This window comes from Anolis sagrei, chromosome 6, assembly GCF_037176765.1.
Source record: "Anolis sagrei isolate rAnoSag1 chromosome 6, rAnoSag1.mat, whole genome shotgun sequence".
Classification (NCBI taxonomy): domain Eukaryota; kingdom Metazoa; phylum Chordata; class Lepidosauria; order Squamata; family Dactyloidae; genus Anolis; species Anolis sagrei.
Window position 1 is genome coordinate 134,323,283 of NC_090026.1, and position 19,834 is coordinate 134,343,116.

Sequence of the window (19,834 nt, forward strand, 5' to 3'; positions counted from 1 at the left end):
TCCTCCTAAAGACTGCCAGCGTTGGGGCATGCCTGATGTCCTTGGGGAGAGAGTTCAAGAGTCGAGGGGCCACCACCGAGAAGACCCTGTCCCTCGTCCCCACCAATCAAGCTTGCAATGCAGGTGGGATCGTGATCAGGGCTTCTCCAGATGATCGAAGAGATCGTGTGGGTTCGTAAACAGAAATGCGGTTGTGTGCTTCCAACTCATTTCAGACTTAGCCTGACCCTGAGCGAGGGCTGGGAATATGACCTTGGAGGGCCGTATCCGTCCCTCGGGCCTTAGTTTGAGGACCCCTGGTCTATAGAGACGAGGCAACTCCAAACTAAATAGACTTCAGGTTAGAAAACGACACACTCCCGAACCATCACCAAACAACATCAAGGAGGCTTCAGCAGGCGGCTTCCTTCCCGGTCTTTTCCTGTTAAATTAAAGCACTTAATAGCGTCCAAAGATTTATCCATTGAGGGGTGTGTGTGTGTGTCAGTCAATCTGCCAGAAGCCTCGGATCCTCGGGTGCGGAGGGGCCTCTCTCGCTCTTCCTTCCTTTCCTTCTGCCAGGAAGGCGGGCACCATTCAATCCCTCTCCACAGATCGTACAACCCTATTTATTTATTTATCTATTTACGACATTTATATGCCCGCCCTTCTTTCTCACCCCGAAGGAGACTCAGGGCGGCTTACAAGTAAAAAGGAAATACAATATATTATTGTTATCCTAGCACAATAAAAATATTATATATTACATTGTACTATAACATTATACTGTAATACTATTAGGAACATTACAATTAATATAAAATATAGAATCCTAGAATCAAAGAGTTGGAAGAGACCTCCTGGGCCATCATCCAGTCCAACCCCATTCTGCCAAGAAGCAGGAATATTGCATTCAAACCACCCCTGACAGATGGCCATCCAGCCTCTGCTTCAAAGCTTCCAAAGAAGGAGCCTCCACCACACTCCCTCCGGGGCAGAGAGTTCCACTGCTGAACGGCTCTCGCAGTCAGGAAGTTCTTCCTCATGTTCAGATGGAATCTCCTCTCTTGTAGTTTGAAGCCATTGTTCCGCTTCCTAGTCTCCAAGGAAGCAGAAAGGAAGCTTGCTCCCTTCTCCCTGTGGCTTCCTCTCTCATATTTATCCATGGCCCTCATCATATCTCCTCTCAGCCTTCTCTTCTTCAGGCTAAACATGCCCAGCTCCTTAAGCCGCTCCTCATAGGGCTTGCTCTCCAGACCTTTTATAATTTTAGTCACTCTCCTCTGGACACATTCCAGCTTGTCAATATCTCTCTTGAATTGTGGTGCCCAGAATTGGCCACAATATTCCAGGTGTGGTCTAACCGAAGCCGAATAGAGCATGGGGAGCATTACTTCCTTAGATCTAGACACTAGGCTCCTATTGATGCAGGCCAAAATCCCATTGGCTTTTTTTGCCGCCACATCACATTCCTGGCTCATGTTTAACTTGTTGTCCACGAGGACTCCAAGATCTTTTTCACACGTACTGCTCTCGAGCCAGGCATCGTCCCCCATTCTGTATCTTTGCATTTCATTTTTTCTGCCAAAGTGGAGTATCTTGCATTTGTCACTGTTGAACTTCATTTTGTTAGTTTTGGCCCATCTCTCTAATCTGTCAAGATCGTTTTGAATTCTGCTCCTATATTGTCTGATACCCAAACAGAGGATGGGCTAGAGAGGTCTCTGCCTTGATCCTTTCACTATTGCCTGCTACTTCCCAGCGGATGTCAGGTGGTGCAATGTCAGCTAAGCAGTGTAGTTTCTCCAGTGGTGTAGGGCGCAGACACCCTGTGATAATGCGGCATGTCTCATTAAGAGCCACACCCACTGTTTTAGCATGGTGAGATGTATTCTACACTGGGCATGCATACTCATCAGCAGAGTAGCCTAGCACAAGGGCAGATGTCTTCACTGTGTCTGGTTGTGATCCCCAGGTTGTGCCACTCAGCTTTCATATGATATTGTTTCTGTTGTTGTTCATTCGTTCAGTTGTCTCCGACTCTTCGTGACCTCATGGACCAGCCCACGACAAAGTTCCCTGTCGGCCGTCACCACTCCCAGCTCCTTCAAGGTCAATCCAGTCACTTCAGGGATGCCATCCATCCATCTTGCCCTTGGTCAGCCCCTCTTCCCTTTTCCTTCCACTTTCCCCAGCATAATTGTCTTCTCTAAGCTTTGCTGTCTCCTCATGATATGGACAAAGGACTTCTACTTTGTCTCTAATATCCTTCCCTTCAATGAGCAGAAGTATGGACTGGTTGGATCTTCTCGCTGTCCAAGGCACTCTCAGAAATTTCCTCCAACACCAAAATGTGTTTCTAGCACCCACTTTTTGCTTGATATTCAGGCAGTGCTTCTTGTAGTGCTTCATGGTCCAGAGTGACTCCAGGTATTTGGGTGCGCTGCCATGCTCCAGTGGGATTCCTTCCCAGGTAGTCCTCAGAGCTCGGGATGCGTGTCTGTTCTTAAGGTGAAAGGAACATGTCTGCGTTTTAGATGGATTAGGGATCAGCTGGTTTTCCCTGTAATAGGCAGTAAGAGCGCCTAAAGCTTCGGAGAGCTTCTGTGCATCTCAAAGCTCCCTGCTTAAGCAGTGATGGCACGATCATCAGCATAGATGAAACTATCTGTCCCTTCTGGCAGTGGCTGGTCATTTGTGTAGATGTTGAACATGGATGGAGCAAGCACACTTCCGTGAGGCAGGCCGTTCTTCTGTTTCCGCCATCTACTTCTCTGGCCCTGGAACTCAACAAAGAAGCTCCTGTTCTGTAGCAGGTTTCCTATGAAGCGGGTGAGTTGGTCGTCCTTTGTGATATTATACATTTTTCTCAGGAGGAGGCAGTGGTGGTTCACAGTCTCATAGGCTGCTGACAGGTCTATGAAGACAGCTCCTGTGATCTGCTGCTTTTCAAAGCCATCTTCTATGTGCTGAGTCAGGTTCAGCACTTGCGATGTGCAGCTTTTGCCTTTCCTGTAGCCAGCTTGCTGTGGGATCAGACAGGGGTCTATTTTTTCCATAATTCTATGCAGAATAAGTCTCTCCAGAACTTTGTAGAGGTGGCACAACAACAGGGAGATTGGTCTGTAGCTTTTTGGGTCGTTACGGTCTTTGCCTGGCTTCAAGATGGCGATGACTCTGGCTTTCCTCCAGATTTTGGGGATCTGACAGGATGCAGAGCAGTTGTTCATCAGCTCCAGCAGCCAGCGCCTTGCTTTTGGGCCAAAGTTCTTGACTTGTTCCATCCGTAGATCATCCAGGCCATCCCTCCCTCCCTCCTTCCTTCCTTCCTTCCTTCCTTCCTTCCTTTCTTCCTTCCTTCCTTCCTTCCTTCTGTTTGTTGAGTCACCTTTGAACCACAGAAAGTTTTTGTTTCTGTAACGTTCACTCAAAGCATCTGAATTCTTCCTTTGTTTTCATGAATCTGTGACTGCTTTGGCTGGTTTCCGTGTATGTCCTTGAGATACTTTATGCCTCTGTGTCTTGGATAATGTTGGAGGTAAAGGGGGTTTGGGGCTTCGTGTTTAACCTGTTGCTTCTCCTTTCTTGAGCAGGGCCTCATCCAGCCTCTGTTTAAAAGCCTCCAAAGAATCCTCCACTACACTTTGATGCAGAGAGTTCCAGTGCTGAACAACTCTTCTTCCTAATGTTGAGATGGAATCTCCTTTCCTGTAATTTGACCCCATTGCTGCGAGTAATCAGAAAGAGGAAAACAAAGGTGTCAGGTGTCCATATTAGAATTAAATGTGTATGACACTGTCAACATGGAGGAGAAAGCCTATACATGTATTAAATGTGGAAAGAGCTTTGCTCGGAATCAAAATCTACGTTTACATCAAAGGACTCACATTGGGGAGAAACCCTATAACTGCCTGGAGTGTGGAAAGAGCTTCAGTCTGAGTGGACACTTACGTTCACATCAAAGGACTCACACTGGGGAGAAACCCTATAACTGCCTGGAGTGTGGGAAGAGCTTTGCTCGGAGTGGAGCCCTTCGTTCACATCAAAGGATTCACACTGGAGAAAAACCCTTTAAATGCCTGGAGTGTGGACAGAGCTTCACTGAGGGAGGAAATCTACGTAGACATCAAAGAACTCACACTGGGGAGAAACCCTATACATGCCTGGAATGTGGACAGAGCTTTGTTCATAGTGCAAGTCTAATTTTACATGAAAGGATTCACACTGGGGAGAAACCCTACAAATGCTGGGAGTGTGGACAGAGCTTCACTCATAGTACAGACCTAAAAAGACATCAAAGGACGCACACTGGGGAGAAACCCTATAAATGCCTGGAGTGTGGACAAAGCTTCATTCGTAGTTCACGTCTACGATCACATCAAAGGACTCACACTGGGGAGAAACCCTATAAATGCCAGGAGTGTGGACAGAGCTTCGCTGAAAGTGGAAGTCTAGGTGTTCATCAAAGGATTCACACTGGGCAAAAACTCTATAAATGCCTAGAGTGTGGACAGAGCTTCACTTATAGATCACGTCTACATAAACATCAAAGGACTCACACTGCTCCCCAGTGTGGACAGAGCTTCACTTATAGATCACGTCTACAATCACATAAAAGGACACACACTGGAGAGAAGCCCTATAAATGCCTGGAGTGTGGACAGAGCTTCACTCAGAGTGCAAATCTACGTGTCCATCAAAGGACTCACACTGGGGAGAAACCCTATAAATGCCTGGAGTGTGGACAGAGCTTCACTCAGAGTGGAAGTCTACATAAACATCAAAGGACTCACACTGGGGAGAAGCCCTATAAATGCCTAGAGTGTGGACAGAGCTTCACTCGGAAGGGAAATCTACATTCACATCAAAAGATTCACACTGGGGAGAAACCCTATAAATGCCTAGAGTGTGGACAGAGCTTCACTTATAGATCAAGTCTACGATCACATCAAAGGACTCACACTGGGGAGAAGCCCTATAAATGCCTGGAGTGTGGACAGAGCTTCACTCAGAGTGGAAGTCTACATAAACATCAAAGGACTCACACTGGGGAGAAGCCTTATAAATGCCTAGAGTGTGGACAGAGCTTCACTCAGAGTGGAAGTCTACATAAACATCAAAGGACTCACACTGGGGAGTAACCCTACAAGTGCCTGGAGCGGTCGTTCTCAACTTGTGGGTCCCCGGATGTTTTGGCCTTACTCCCAGAAGTCCTTTCAGATGTAGGCCAAAACACCTGGGCACCCACAGGTTGAGAATCACTGGTCCTGAGTGTGGACATAGCTTCTCACAGAGTTCATATCTACATTGACATAGAATTCACACTGGAGGGAGTGGTGATAATTGAGATCAGAAAGTCTTTCTAACAAGTACAAAAGCAACACTTGAGGCTTGTGGAAGTGACTAATTGTTGGGAGGAGAAAGCCGCCTTGAGTCACTTTCATGTTCGAGAAAGGCAAGATAGAAATATCGTAAATAAATACATTTGTTTGTTAGTTAGTTCTCTTTGTGTGTCTATGTCGGTGTCTGTTTCATTGGCTTGTTTGTTTCTAATTTAGTATTGGACTTTATGTATTAGTTCGTTTGCTGTGTAGTTCAAGCATTCTATACAATTTCTGCTTTTTTTGAATTGTTGTTTTTGATGTCATCTGGGATTTATAGTTCACCTACAATTAAAAAGCATTCTGAACTCCACCAACTATGGAATTGAATCAAACTTGGTACACAGAACTCCCATGACCATCTGGGAGTTCTGGAGGGGTTTGGTGGGCATTGACCTTGAGTTTGGGAGTTGTAGTTCACCTACGTCCTGGCTAACGTGGTCCAAGTGTGGACTCTTTCTGTAACCATAAAGCATTGAACCAATAAACTGCAACCGTTCAGCGGATACTGCCTGTTCAGTAAATAAACCTCTTTCCCTGTTTGAATAACAAAACGTTTCCGTGTGCCTCACACACGTTCCGTGCATTACAGGAGAGAGCCTGTTGAAGTCAATTAAGTGGTGGCAGCGCTCGTGTATAAACATTATTAAAGACAAAGGGGCCAGCGCCCTCCCCATTTTGGGACCCCTGTAATGGTGGGATCCCCCAAGCTGCCAGGTCAGTCTTCCCTTGCTCGTCATAGGCTCCCTTTTGTATTTTTAGGATCTCTGTATACATTGGCCGTTTCCTCTGCCCCATTCTCTTCTTTGGGCGGCTTCCAAGGGCGAGACCCATAATGGAGTTTTTTGGTAGAATTTCGATTTGTAGCTTTCCCATATCTTGAGTAGGGACAATCGTAGAAAATGATTCCCAGTTTTTTTCTATTTTCTTTTTGTCGTACCACATGTACGCATGCCTTCCCCTTCTTAGGTCGAATCCCTCAAGTGACAGATTCTTATTATTGCTTTGGTTGGACCAATCTTTTATCCAGATGAGACCGCAAGCTTCATTGTACAACCTTTGTTGGGGAGTCCGCGTCTGGGTGCTCACCTCCATGGCCTCATTGCGCCCTAGTCTCCAGGGCAGCAGAAAGGAAGCTTGCCCCCTCCTCCTCCCTGTGACTTCCCCTCACATATTTATACATGGCCCTCATCCTGTCTCCTCTCAGCCTTCTCTTCTGCAGGCTAAACATGCCCAGCTCTTCAAGCCGCTCCTCATAGGGATTGTTCTCCAGACCCTTGGTCCTTTGAGTCGTCCTCCTCTGGACACATTCCAGCGTAGGGTCAACATCTCTCTTCGTTTGTGGTGCCTAGAATTGGACACAATATTCCAGGTGTGATGAATGTGATGAATGACTTTTCAATGACTTTGAAGCCTAAGTTCTTTTTATTGCAATTTCCAGTGTGGGAGGGTATATCAGATCACAGAAAAACATTTAGACAAAGAATGACATTGGACAGACAGACAGACAGATCCTATGCAACTACATTGGATTTACAATTACATTGGTTAACAAACATACAAAGGGGAACTACATTTTCTCTCACCATTCACACACATGTACACACATGCATGGGGAGCATGACTTCTCTGGATCTAGGCACTAGGCTCAATATTCACACACATGTGCACACATTCATCCACATGCGTCCAAATACTACCATATCCTTTTCTCCCTCCTTGGAGAAGCACCTGTTAGGCCAGACCCTGCTTTCGTGTATCCTGCAAAATGCATAGTTCCAAAACTTCCATAACGCCAAAAATTCAAACCATTTAAGTGCCGAAACCTCTTCCCTAAGAACAGTGCCAAGGACCAGATCTCTGTTTTCCATACAGCAGAATCCGAGTCCCTGCACATAATCCAAGACTCCAAAAGCGCACTTCTTCTTCCTCTTCCCTTGAGAAAGAAGCCCCAAAGGGACCAGACGGCTCCCCGTGAAGATCTGCCACTCTCCGAATACACCACCTCTCTCTCTCTCTCTCCTTCCCGTGGAGCAGAGCATGGCGGGTGAACCAGACTCCTCAGGTCGGTCACACTTTGAGCCCAATTAGACTTTTATAGGAATATTCTGCTGATGCCATCCCAAAGTTGTAAATGAATGATAGATGTCTTCCATCCTGGATCCACCTCAGTTTCCTGGCCAGATGTTGACTTCTTGATTGGTGTTGACAAACACAAGGCTTGTGTTGACTTCCTTCTTAACATAAGGAATGTTGCAAACATTTCCTTTATCACTCTCCCAGTTCGTATCACAGCTTCTCGTGAGCAAATCTAGCACGCAGGGGGACTCCTGTTCAACACCACAGCCTTTGACCTGTGGGGTTCCACAGGGCTCTATATTGTCCCCCATGTTGTTTAATATCTACATGAAGCCGCTGGGGGAGATCATCCGGAGTTTCGGGGTGCGGTGTCACCTGTACGCAGATGACGTCCAACTCTGTCACTCCTTCCCACCTGCTACTAAGGAGGCCGTCGAAGTCCTGAACCGGTGCCTGGCCGCTGTAATGGTCTGGATGAGGGCGAACAAACTGAAACTAAATCCAGACAAGACAGAGGTCCTCCTGGTCAGTCGCAAGGCCGAGCAGGGTATAGGGTTACAGCCTGTGCTGGACGGGGTCGCACTCCCCTTGAAGGCGCAGGTTCGCAGCTTGGGTGTGACCCTGGATTCATCGCTGAGCCTGGACCCCCAGGTTTCAGCGGTGACCAGGGGAGCATTTGCACAGCTTAGGCTCGTGCGCCAGCTGCGCCCGTACCTCGGGAAGTCTGACTTGGCCACGGTGGTACACGCTCTGGTCACATCCCACCTTGACTACTGCAACGCTCTCTACGTGGGGCTGCCCTTGAAGACGGCCCGGAAGCTTCAGCTAGTCCAGCGTGCGGCAGCCATGCTACTAACAGGAGCGGGACGCAGGGAGCATACAACGCCCTTGTTGTTCCAGCTCCACTGGCTGCCGATCTGCTACCGGGCCCAATTTAAGGTGCTGGTGTTATCCTACAAAGCCCTAAACGGTTCCGGCCCAAAATACCTTTCGGACCGCATCTCGGCCTATGAGCTCACGAGGGCCTTGAGATCGTCTGGGGAGGCCCTTCTCTCGATCCCGCCTGCTTCACAGGCACGTCTGGCGGGGACGAGAGAGAGGGCCTTCTCGGTGGTGGCCCCCCGGCTGTGGAACACCCTCCCTGTTGACATCAGACAGGCGCCCTCCCTTATGTCGTTTCGTAAGAGCCTAAAGACATGGCTATTTGAGAAGGCATTTAACTGAGTGTACATCATCTGGTAATGACAACTGGAACGGAATATGGATTACGAGTTTGGTTATGATTCTACGATAAGACGGAGCGGATTATTTTAATGTAATTATATTAGTGTGTATTAGTGATATGTTGATTTTTCGTCGTGCTTTATTGTAAACTGTCTTTTATATGTTGTACACCGCCGTGAGTCGCCCTAGGGCTGAGAACGGCGGTCAACAAATGCAGCAAATAAATAAATAAATAAATAAATAGTCCTTGCCGGCCTTAATATTATACTGGTGTTTCCAACATTATTAACTCCAGCCACACATCCTTCCATTCTTCCATTCATTCCCACACATCATATTAAATTCATATTTGCCAAATCTGCACATTTTCACAATTACAATGATAAATAACCATATCATCATCATTACAATTGAATGAACCATTATCCCCCGCAAACTTTGAAAACACTTCAAAGCGAAGGACTAAGGCTGGAAAAGGGTTTTTTTTTTTGGAAGAGACGGAGCTGGAGAGGGTTTAAGACCAGAACCTTCTGGGGGTGGGCTTTGGCTGTCGGTCAAAATCTGAGGCATTAACACTCCCGAAAAAGCTTAGTCCTGAAGCCAAAAGGAGACTATCTCTGGAGAACAGGTCGGAGAGGGCTTCCCCCCGGTCAAGGGAAGGTAGGAGCCTTGAGACATTTCCCACTAAAGACATGACACATTTTCCTGAGGAGCGTCTAGTGAGACGCCTTGGTGAAGCAACATTTACACCTGCTTCGCGACTGCTTGAAGGCCTTGCGCATGAAGGTCTGGCCTTGAGGTCCTCTAGTTCACCCCCCCCCCCCATCCAAAATACTGGCCAGGTGTTCTGGCCTTTACACCTGCTCCTCACCTCGCTGAGGGCTCCATCTATGACTACTTGTCAATTGGCCATGCCCCATCTTTTTTTCAGATGGCCAATTGAACACAGGGCACCTAATCTGTGCTGCAGAGCCTCTAAGAGAAGTAGGTCTGTGTTTGGGGATTCCTACGATCTCTGGGAGGGGGAGGTACGACGGTAGGCGCAGACCGAATACTAGAGGGAGGCTGAGTTGGCGGGAGACTCGGCCCCCCTCTGACCTGCGGCCAATCCCCAGGCACACCTGTGACAGGTGACCAGTTTCCTCCCCTCCTACTCTGGTGTTGGTGAATGCTAGGTCCATAAGGAACAAAACTGCTACCATCAGGGATTTTCTTAATGATCAGGGAGCTGACCTAGTGTGTATCACAGAAACTTGGATCCAAGAGGGGGATGAGATCCTACTCCAGGAAATAACATGCTTCCCTTCGGGAAGGCAAGATTCCAGCGAGCTTAAAACAAGCTATAATAAAACCGCTGTTGAAGAAACCATCACTGGACCCCACTAAATTCGACAACTATCGGCCAGTTTCCAATCTCCCTTTCTTGATCAAAGTCTTGGAACGTGTGGTGGCCTCACAACTCCAGGTATTCTTGGTAGACACGGATTATCTAGACCCGGCACAGTCTGGCTTTAGGCCGGGGCATGGTACCGAGACAGCCTTGGTCGCCTTAGTGGATGATCTGCGTCGGGAGCTCGACAGGGGGAGTGTGTCCCTGTTGGTGCTGCTGGACCTCTCAGCGGCCTTCGATACCGTCGACCACGGTATCCTTCTGGGACGCCTCGCAGGGATGGGTCTTGGAGGTACTGTTTTGCAGTGGCTCCGGTCATTCCTAGAGGGTCTATCTCAGAAGGTGTTGTTGGGGGACACCTGTTCAACCCCACAACCATTGTCTTGTGGGGTTCCTCAGGGCTCAATATTGTCTCCCATGTTTAACATCTACATGAAGCCGCTGGGGGAGATCATCCGGAGTTTCGGGGTACGGTGTCATCTGTACGCGGATGATGTCCAACTCTGGTACGGTGTCATCTGTACGCAGATGATGTCCAACTCTGTCACTCCTTCCCACCTGCTACTAAGGAGGCTGTCCAGGTCCTGAACCGGTGCTTGGCCGCTGTGACGGTCTGGATGAGGGCAAACAAATTGAAATTGAATCCAAACAAGACAGAGGTACTCCTGGTCAGTCGCAAGACCGAACAGGGCATAGGGTTACAGCCTGTGTTGGATGGGGCCGCACTCCCCCTGAAGACGCAGGTTCACAGCTTGGGTGTGACCCTGGACTCATCACTGAGCCTGGAAACCCAGGTTTCGGTGGTGACCAGGGGAACATTTGCACAGCTAAAGCTTGTGCGCCAGCTGCGCCCGTACCTTGGGAAGTCTGACTTGGCCACGGTAGTCCACGCTCTGGTTACATCCCGTTTAGACTACTGCAACGCTCTCTACGTGGGGTTGCCTTTGAAGACAGCTCGGAAGCTCCAACTAGTCAAACGCTCGGCAGCCATGATTTTAACAGGAGCGGAGCGCAGGGAGCATACAACCCCCCTGTTGCGCCAACTCCACTGGCTACCGATCTGCTACCGGGCTGAATTCAAAGTGCTGGCGTTGGCCTTTAAAGCCCTAAACGGTTCCGGCCCAAGCTACCTATCTGACCGCATCTCTGCCATCTCTGCGGTATGATGGCGGAGAGGTAACAGCTGACTTGCGGAGCGGTCTGGTGAGATTCTTGAATCCAACCTTAATCCCTTCCATCCAGAGCTCCCCCAACTACCAACTATCACCATTGGCAACCGAGGGTTCGAAGGAGCCCTCGGGGGGTCTTTTGGTGGGCTTCTACTTGAAAAAGGGGAGCTAAGAGGGAGAAAGAGAACGAGGAGAGGTAGAACGCTGAGGCCACTTCCATCTTGGCCTGGCAAGAGCGTTCCCCCCTGCCGCCTAACTGCTGACCGCTGACCGCTGACCGTTGATGCCTGACTGGTCTTAAAACCTACCGGTGGGCTGCTTCAGTGGGCTGCTTCGCCTACTCCATTTGCTCCCTTGCTGCTGTTCCGGCCCTGTTTCCAGCTGGCTAGGGCCCGTTGCCTGCTGCCGCGGGCCTCCGCCTCCGTCACCGCGCTGCCGCTGCCGCGCGCGTCGGTCGCTGTGCTGCTGCTGCTGTTGCTCCTGGCTGGGGGCTGCTCTTCTCGCGCCGGTGGACGCTTCGTCGGCGTCCCTTCGCTGGCGCTTGGTCGTCCCTTCGGCCCAGGAGCCGGCGTCCTCCTGGGTCTCCTGGCGGCGGCGCCATTGTTTGGAGGACCGTGGCCGCCATTGCCTGGAGGACTCGGGCGGCCACGGAGTGAGGACTTCCTGCTGAGCGCCGGCTCTCCGGCGCGCTGGCCATCAGGCGCGCCAGCTGTTTTTTCGGCGTTTTTCGGCGTGCCGGCCTCAGCGAAAACCGGTGCGCTGCTGCTCCTTGGCCCCCACGGCCCTGGGTCTTGCTGGGCGGGCCGCTGCGCCTGCTGCGAGCGCCACTTGGCTGGGCCCGGTCGCCCCGGACCGCTGCCATCTGGGCCTTTCATCGGGCGTGCTGTTGCCGAGGCCCATCCCCTCCGAGCTGAGGAACGAGCTGGGGCCTTCTGCTGCGGCTGAGGCCATTGCCGCTAACGCAGTGAGCGCGGCCTACCTATCCCAGCTAGGCCTACCACCTGGGCCCTTCAAGCAGGCCGCTGCGCCGTGAGCGCTGCTCCGGCCGGGCCCACACCATCGGGACCGCCACCACCGGGCCTGTACCAAACGCCTTGGCCGCTGGGCCCAACATCGTCCGTGTTGACCAACTCCGTGGACCATCCGCTGTGCAGATCGACCCTTGTGCCATCCGATTGCGCAACGCAAGCCGTGTGTAGACCTTTCTGTGTTGACCTCCTTTGTGTTGACCGATTCTGTGCTGCTCGATTGTGCAAGCAAGTGGATGTGCGACGCAAGCCGTGTGTAGACCTGTTTGTGTTGACCTCTTCTGTATTGACCGATTTTGTGCTGCCCGACTGTACAAGCAAGTGGATGTGCAGACCAACCTGTGCTGACTAACCGCCGTGTGTACCATCTCTGGAAAGACTGAGAGTTCCATCCGCTATCTTACACCAGTCGTCCATAGATTACATCTTGAATCACAACAATTTTTACTAACTGATACTGTTTGCCAATCTCCCTAACGCTGTGTTTATATATTGCTCTATGTTTACATACTGCTTAATGTACCACGCCTTGGTCACCTCTAGAATGGACTACTGCAATGCGCTCTACGTGGGGCTGCCCCTGAAGACGGCACGGAAACTTCAATTGGTCCAGCGGGCAGCAGCCAGGATGCTAACCGGGGCTCATTATCAAGAGAGGTCTACCCCTCTGTTTAAGGAGCTCCACTGGCTGCCATTTATTTTCCGAGCCCAATTCAAGGTGCAGGTGCTCACCTACAAAGCCCTAAACGGTTTGGGACCACCCTACTTGCGTGACCGCATCTCCATCTACGAACCCACACGCTCGCTCCGGTCATCTGGGGAGGCCCTACTCGTGATCCCGCCCACATCGCAAGCGCGCTTGGTAGGGACACGGGATAGGGCCTTCTCTGTGGTGGCCCCCCGACTTTGGAACACCCTTCCAAAAGATCTCTGACAGGCCCCTTCTCTAGCTGTTTTCAGAAGGAATTTAAAAACTTGGCTGTTCTGTTGTGCCTTCTCAGACTAGGAATCCCCACCCCAAGGCCTAATAGCACCTTAGCATAACTAATCGTCGCTGTACACCGCACTTTTAATCCTACGTGCCTCCTGCCATTTCAGCACTTTTAACCCTGTACCCCATTGCGCCGGCCGAACCAGTTTTTAATAATGTCTTGATGTACTGCCATTGTTGTTACTCTGCTTATTGTTTTGATTTGCTTTGCTATTGTTGTGTTATGTTTTTCTATTGTATTGTGTTTTGAGGCTTCGGCCTGTGTAAGCCGCATCGAGTCCTTCGGGAGATGCTAGCGGGGGACAAATAAAGTTAATAATAATAATAATAATAATAATAATAATGTAGCACTTTACTGTTCCTGGTCTAATTTGCTGCTAATTAGTACTAAGAACTCAGTTTAGCACTTTAAGGCGCCTGCCTCTTCTGCTGCTTAGTTGAGCTGGCATTTGTCTCCCTCTCCCTATCCCTCCATGCCGCACATAGATAGCACTTAGAGCTAGACTCAGGTACCTTGTTGCACTTTAGATCTTGCACTTTAGGAATCACCCAGTAGTACGCAGCTGGGACGCTATTGTACTTGCACCTTAAGACTCTTGCACTTTACGAACTACCAACTGCCGCAGCTGTGACACTGACTGCACTGTGCTACTATCAGTCTCACTGAAGTGTACTACCACTACCACCCATGTGGTTCCCTATTCCCCTATTTGTTTTGTCCTTGATATTAGTGACTTGCGGAAAGGGCAAGGGACGAAGCGAGCTGGAGGCCGGGGGTAACAATGAGGTGGGGAGGAGGGAGAAGGGGAATGTAGGAAGTTGGCAAGAAAAAACTCCAACAATCCAGACAACCATAAATGGAACAGATATTAAGACCTTGGATTCAGACTGCGGCATGGAGGAGGGGAAGTGTTCCACTAGCCGAGGGGTCCCCATAGAGGTTGTGGTGGGGAGGAGGAGATGCGGGAAAAGGAGACCACAAATTCGGCTTAATTCGGACCGCTTATCTACATTAATAACCCCAAACCGGTCTCCTAAGGTAAATTGGTGTAACCAGGTGAGCGGGCCTTCTGGATTGAAGGTGGTGCTGTTGAACGCCAGATCTGTCAACGGAAAAACGACCTTTATCCAGGATCTATCCTGGATGAGCGGGCAGATCTGGCGTGCATCACGGAGACCTGGCTGGATGAAGCTGGAGGTGTAAATCTTACCCAGCTTTGTCCTCCAGGCTTCTCCGTACAGCACCAACCGAGATCCGGAGGACGGGGAGGCGGGGTCGCAGTGGTCTATAAAGATTCCATCCATCTGACCAGGAGCCCCATCCCGCAGACCACAAATTTTGAATGTGTCCACCTGAGGGTGGGTGACCGGGACAGAATAGGGATTCTGCTAGTGTACCGTCCACCTCGCTGCACTATAGTCTCCCTACCTGAGCTAGCGGGGGTGGTCTCGAGCCTGGCGTTGGAGTCTCAATGGCTTCTTGTGCTGGGAGACTTCAATATCCATGCCGAGGCGACCCTCACAGGTGCGGCTCAGGACTTCATGTCTGCCATGGCAACCATGGGGCTGTCCCAACAAATATCTGGCCCCACCCACTGTGCTGGACATACATTGGACTTGGTCTTTTGCCAGGGATGGGAGCAGGGTGGCGGTGTGGAGGAGTTGTCCATCTCTCCGTTGCCATGGACTGACCACTTCCTGATCAGATTTAGGCTCACTGCGCCCCCTAACCTCTGCAAAGGTGGAGGACCCATTAAGATGGTCCGCCCCAAGAGACTTATGGATCCGAATGGATTCCTGACGGCTCTTGGGGATTTTCCCGCCACCTCGGCAGGTGACCATGTCGAGGCCTTGGTCACTCTCTGGAATGGGGAGATGGCTAGGGCAATTGACATGATCGCTCCGGAACGTCCCCTCTCAAGTAGCCGAGCTAAACCAGCTCCTTGGTTCACTGAGGAGCTGGCAGTGATGAAGCGAAGGAAGAGGGAACTAGAGAGCGTGTGGCGTTCGGATCCGAGCAAGTCAAATCGAGCACGGTTTGTGTCCTTTCTAAGGGCATATGCCGCGGCAATAAAAGCCGCAAAGAAAACTTTCTTTGCGGCTACTATTGCGTCTGCAAGGAACCGTCCAGCGGAGTTGTTTCGGATTGTCAGAGGTCTTTTAACTCCCGCCACCTCAGGTGGGAGCCCTGACAATTCGATCACGCGCTGTGAAGCATTTGCTCGGTTCTTTGCAGACAAAGTCGCCTTGATCCGTTCTGGGCTGGACACCATGTTAAATGCAGTCTCTGAGGATGTGACACGAGCACCTGCTTGTCCCATTTTGATGGATTCTTTTTAGTTTGTGAAGCCCAAGGATGTGGACAAGATACTTGGAGGAATGAGGCCCACCACGTCCATCCTAGACCCCTGCCCATCCTGGCTTCTGAAGGAGGCCAGAGGGGGATTGGCTGAGTGGGTAACGGTGGTGGTTAATGCCTCCCTTCGGGAAGGCAAGATTCCAGCGAGCTTAAAACAAGCTATTATAAAACCGCTGTTGAAGAAACCATCATTGGACCCCACTAAATTTGACAACTTTCGGCCTGTTTCCAATCTCCCCTTTTTGGGCAAAGTCATGGAAAGCGTGGTGGCCTCACAACTCCAGGTATTCTTGAGAGACACGGATTATCTGGATTCGGCACAGTCTGGTTTCAGACCGGGACATGGAACCGAGACGGTCTTGGTCGCCTTAGTGGATGATCTGCGCCGGGAGCTAGACAGGGGGAGTGTGTCCCTGTTGGTGCTCCTGGACCTCTCAGCGGCCTTCAATACCGTCGACCACGGTATCCTTCTGGGGCGCCTTGCGGAAATGGGCCTTGGAGGCACTGCTCTGCAGTGGCTCCAGTCATTTCTGGAGGGTCGCACCCAGAAGGTGTTATTGGGGGACTCCTGTTCAACACCACAGCCTTTGACCTGTGGGGTTCCACAGGGCTCTATACTGTCCCCCATGCTGTTTAATATCTACATGAAGCCGCTGGGTGAGATCATCCGGAGTTTCGGGGTGCGGTGTCATCTGTACGCAGATGATGTCCAACTCTGTCACTCCTTCCCACCTGCTACTAAGGAGGCCGTCGAAGTCCTGAACCGGTGCCTGGCCGCTGTAATGGTCTGGATGAGGGCGAACAAACTGAAATTAAATCCAGACAAGACAGAGGTCCTCCTGGTCAGTCGCAAGGCCGAACAGGGTATAGGGTTACAGCCTGTGCTGGACGGGGTCGCACTCCCCTTGAAGGCGCAGGTTCGCAGCTTGGGTGTGACCCTGGACTCATCGTTGAGCCTGGATCCCCAGGTTTCAGCGGTGACCAGGGGAGCATTTGCACAGCTTAGGCTCGTGCGCCAGCTGCGCCCGTACCTTGGGAAGTCTGACTTGGCCACGGTGGTACACGCTCTGGTCACATCCCGCCTCGACTACTGCAACGCTCTCTACGTGGGGCTGCCCTTGAAGACGGCCCGGAAGCTTCAGCTAGTCCAGCGCGCGGCAGCCATGTTACTAACAGGAGCGGGACGCAGGGAGCACACAACGCCCTTGTTGTTCCAGCTCCACTGGCTGCCGATCTGCTACCGGGCCCAATTTAAGGTGCTGGTGTTGGCCTACAAAGCCCTAAACGGTTCCGCCCCAAAATACCTTTCTGACCGCATCTTGGCCTATGAGCCCACGAGGGCCTTGAGATCGTCTGGGGAGGCCCTTCTCTCGATCCCGCCCGCCTCACAGGCACGCCTGGCGGGGACGAGAGAGAGGGCCTTCTCGGTGGTGGCCCCCCGGCTGTGGAACTCCCTCCCTGCTGACATCAGACAGGCGCCCTCCCTCATGGCCTTTCGTAAGGGCCTGAAGACATGGCTATTTGAGAAGGCATTCAACTGAGTGCTATGTTACTGGAAATGACAACCGGAATGAATTACGACTACGAGATTGATTATGATTCCACGATATGACGGAGCGGATTATTTTAGTGTAATTTAGATGTTGTGTATTAGTGATGTTAGTTTGCTGTCCTGATTTCTCTGTAAAGTGTCTTTTATGTACTGTACACCGCCACGAGTCGCCCTAGGGCTGAGAGCGGCGGTTAATAAATGCAAGAAATAAATAATAATAATAAATAAGATCGTGAGCAGGACCGGGCCCAGGAGGGAGCCCTGCTGATGGCACTCTGCTCATCGTGTCTTTCCAGGAAGAGGAGGAGGAAGCCTTGGGGAGAATCACCCTCTGGGTTCGTTCGCTTGACCAATCACAGATCCACCTCACTGTAGTTTTGGCTTGTCCACATTGGACTAGTTTCTTTGCCAGGAGGTTATTGGGGACCTTGTTGAAGGGAGGAAGGCCTGACTGAAATCCAGGTACGCTCCATCCACGGCATTCCCCGCATCTACCCAGCTTGTAGCTCTATCGATAAATCCGTGTTGAATATTAGCGATGACCACATTTGTTTCTAAGTGTTTGCAGACCACTTCCTTGACCATCTTTTCCAGAATCTTGCCTGGTATTGACGTGAGGCTGACCGGACATTGGTCATTGTTTGGGTCATCCTTTTTCCCCTTCTTGAAGATTGGGACCACATTGGCCCTCCTCCAATCTGCTGGAACTTCTCCCGTTCTCCAAGAACTCTCAAAGATGATTGCCAATGGTTCCGAAATGACTTCCGCTAGTTCCTTCAGTACTCTTGGGTGTAGTTGATCCGGCCCTGAAAGGGGACTTGGACTCGTTTAGAGCGGCCAGGTATTCCTGGATGACTTGTTTCCCAATTTGGGGTTGGATGTCCTCTAATCCCTTACCCTCTCCATGTTGCTGAAGTTGAGGATGGCTTTCTTTTTGTGAGAAGACCGAGGCAAAGAAGGCATTATATTGATTAATCCTTTTTAGTGATGAGTGTCATCTTGTTGATTTAATTCATTTCTGTTGTTATTTATTGACCTTGTTTATTGTTTTCACTGTTGGAAGGAAGGAAGATGCATCGTCTAAGTCAGGGATCCTCAAACTTTTTAAACAGAGGGCCAGGTCACAGTCCCTCAAACTCTTGGAGGGCCGGATTATAATTTGAAAAAAAACCCACGAATGAATACACTTAAAAACAACACAATAATTATAATGCAGAACAATTTTAGCAAATATGAACTTATTAGTATTTCAATGGTAAGCGTGTGCCTGCTTTTAGCTGATGAGATAGGATTGTTGTTGTATTGTCGAAGGTTTTTGTGGCCGGAATCACTGGGTGGTTGTAGGTTTTTCTGGGTTATATGGCCATCTTCTAGAGCAGTGGTTCTCACCCTGGGGTCCCCAGATGATTTTGGCCTTCAACTCCCAGCAGGCATGTAGCCGGGGGGGGGGGGACTTGGGGGGCTTCAGCCCCCCCCCCCCGAAATTTTCATGGTGGTTCGCGAAAAGGCCTTACTGGTGCATTATTTAAACTGTTATGTTTATTCATATCATGATCTGATCACCATACTCAATATATCCCATATGCATGATGGGGGTATTATTGGGATAATGATACAAAAGGTTTGCTAGGCTAGACCCTCTTTCACTCAGACTCAGCCCCCCCCCCCGAAACTCAGCCACCCCCGAAACCCCCCCTGAAAAAAAATCAGCCCCCCCCCTCCCCAAAACGAAATCCTGGCTATGGGCCTGACTCCCAGAAACCTGACAGCTGGTAAACTGGCTGGGATTTCTGGGAGTTGTAGGCCAAAAACATCTGGGGACCCCAACTTGAGAACCACTGTTCTAGAGGCATTTTCTCCTGATGTTTCGCCTACATCTATGGCAGTCTTGCATCTTGCCATAAATGCAGGCGAAGCGTCGGGAGGAAATGCCTCTAGAACATGGCCAGATAACCCTGAAAAGGCTACAACAACCCAGGATTGTTGTTGCTGTTGTGTGCTTTGAAGTCATTTCAGACTGAGGTTGACCCTGAGTGAGAGCCGGGTAAATGACCTTGGAGGGCCGCATCCTGTCCCCAGGGCATAGTTTGAGGACCCCTGGTCTAAGTAGACTGAAGACCGACAGGTTATAGGTTCGAATCTGGGGAGAGGCAGATGAGCTCCCTCTATCAGCTCCAGCTCCTCATGTGAAGGGGGCATGAGAGAAGCCTCCCTCCCATAAGGATGGTGGGGACGCGGGACAGGGCCTTTTCGGTGGTGGCCCCCCAACTCTGGAACACCCTCCCCAAAGACCTTAGACAGGCCCCCTCATTGGCTGCCTTCAGAAAGAACTTGAAGACCTGGCTTTTCCGATGCGCCTTCCCAGATTAGGAAACCTCCACCACCAAGTCCCAGAAGCACTTTACCAGAACCAAGGATTGTTGCGCTCTGCACATCGCACTTGCCCTGGAAGCCCCATAGACACTTCCTGTCACATCAGCACTTTTAATCTCTGCACCCGTTCTTTGGCTCGGCCCAGTTTTATTGTGTTTACTGTATTGTGCCTGTTGTTTATTTTGCTTTATTCTGTTTTTAATTGTCTGATTTGCTTAGATTGTATTGCTGTGTTGTGTGTTGAGGCCTCGGCCTGTGTAAGCCGCATCGAATCCTTCGGGAGAGGCTAGCGGGGGACAAATAAAGTTT

At 50.4% G+C, this 19,834-nt stretch overlaps 1 protein-coding gene across 1 annotated transcript; it reads left to right on the forward strand.

Annotated features, from left to right (window-relative positions):
• Window positions 1-1,583: 1,583 nt before the first annotated feature.
• LOC137097414 (zinc finger protein 135-like) lies at window positions 1,584-5,914 on the forward strand. Its single transcript, XM_067470487.1, has 2 exons — window positions 1,584-2,811; window positions 3,573-5,914. The coding sequence occupies exon 2, from the start codon at window positions 3,783-3,785 to the stop codon at window positions 5,118-5,120; it is 1,338 nt and encodes a 445-aa protein (XP_067326588.1). The 5' UTR covers window positions 1,584-2,811; window positions 3,573-3,782; the 3' UTR covers window positions 5,121-5,914.
• The last annotated feature ends 13,920 nt before the right edge of the window (window positions 5,915-19,834 follow it).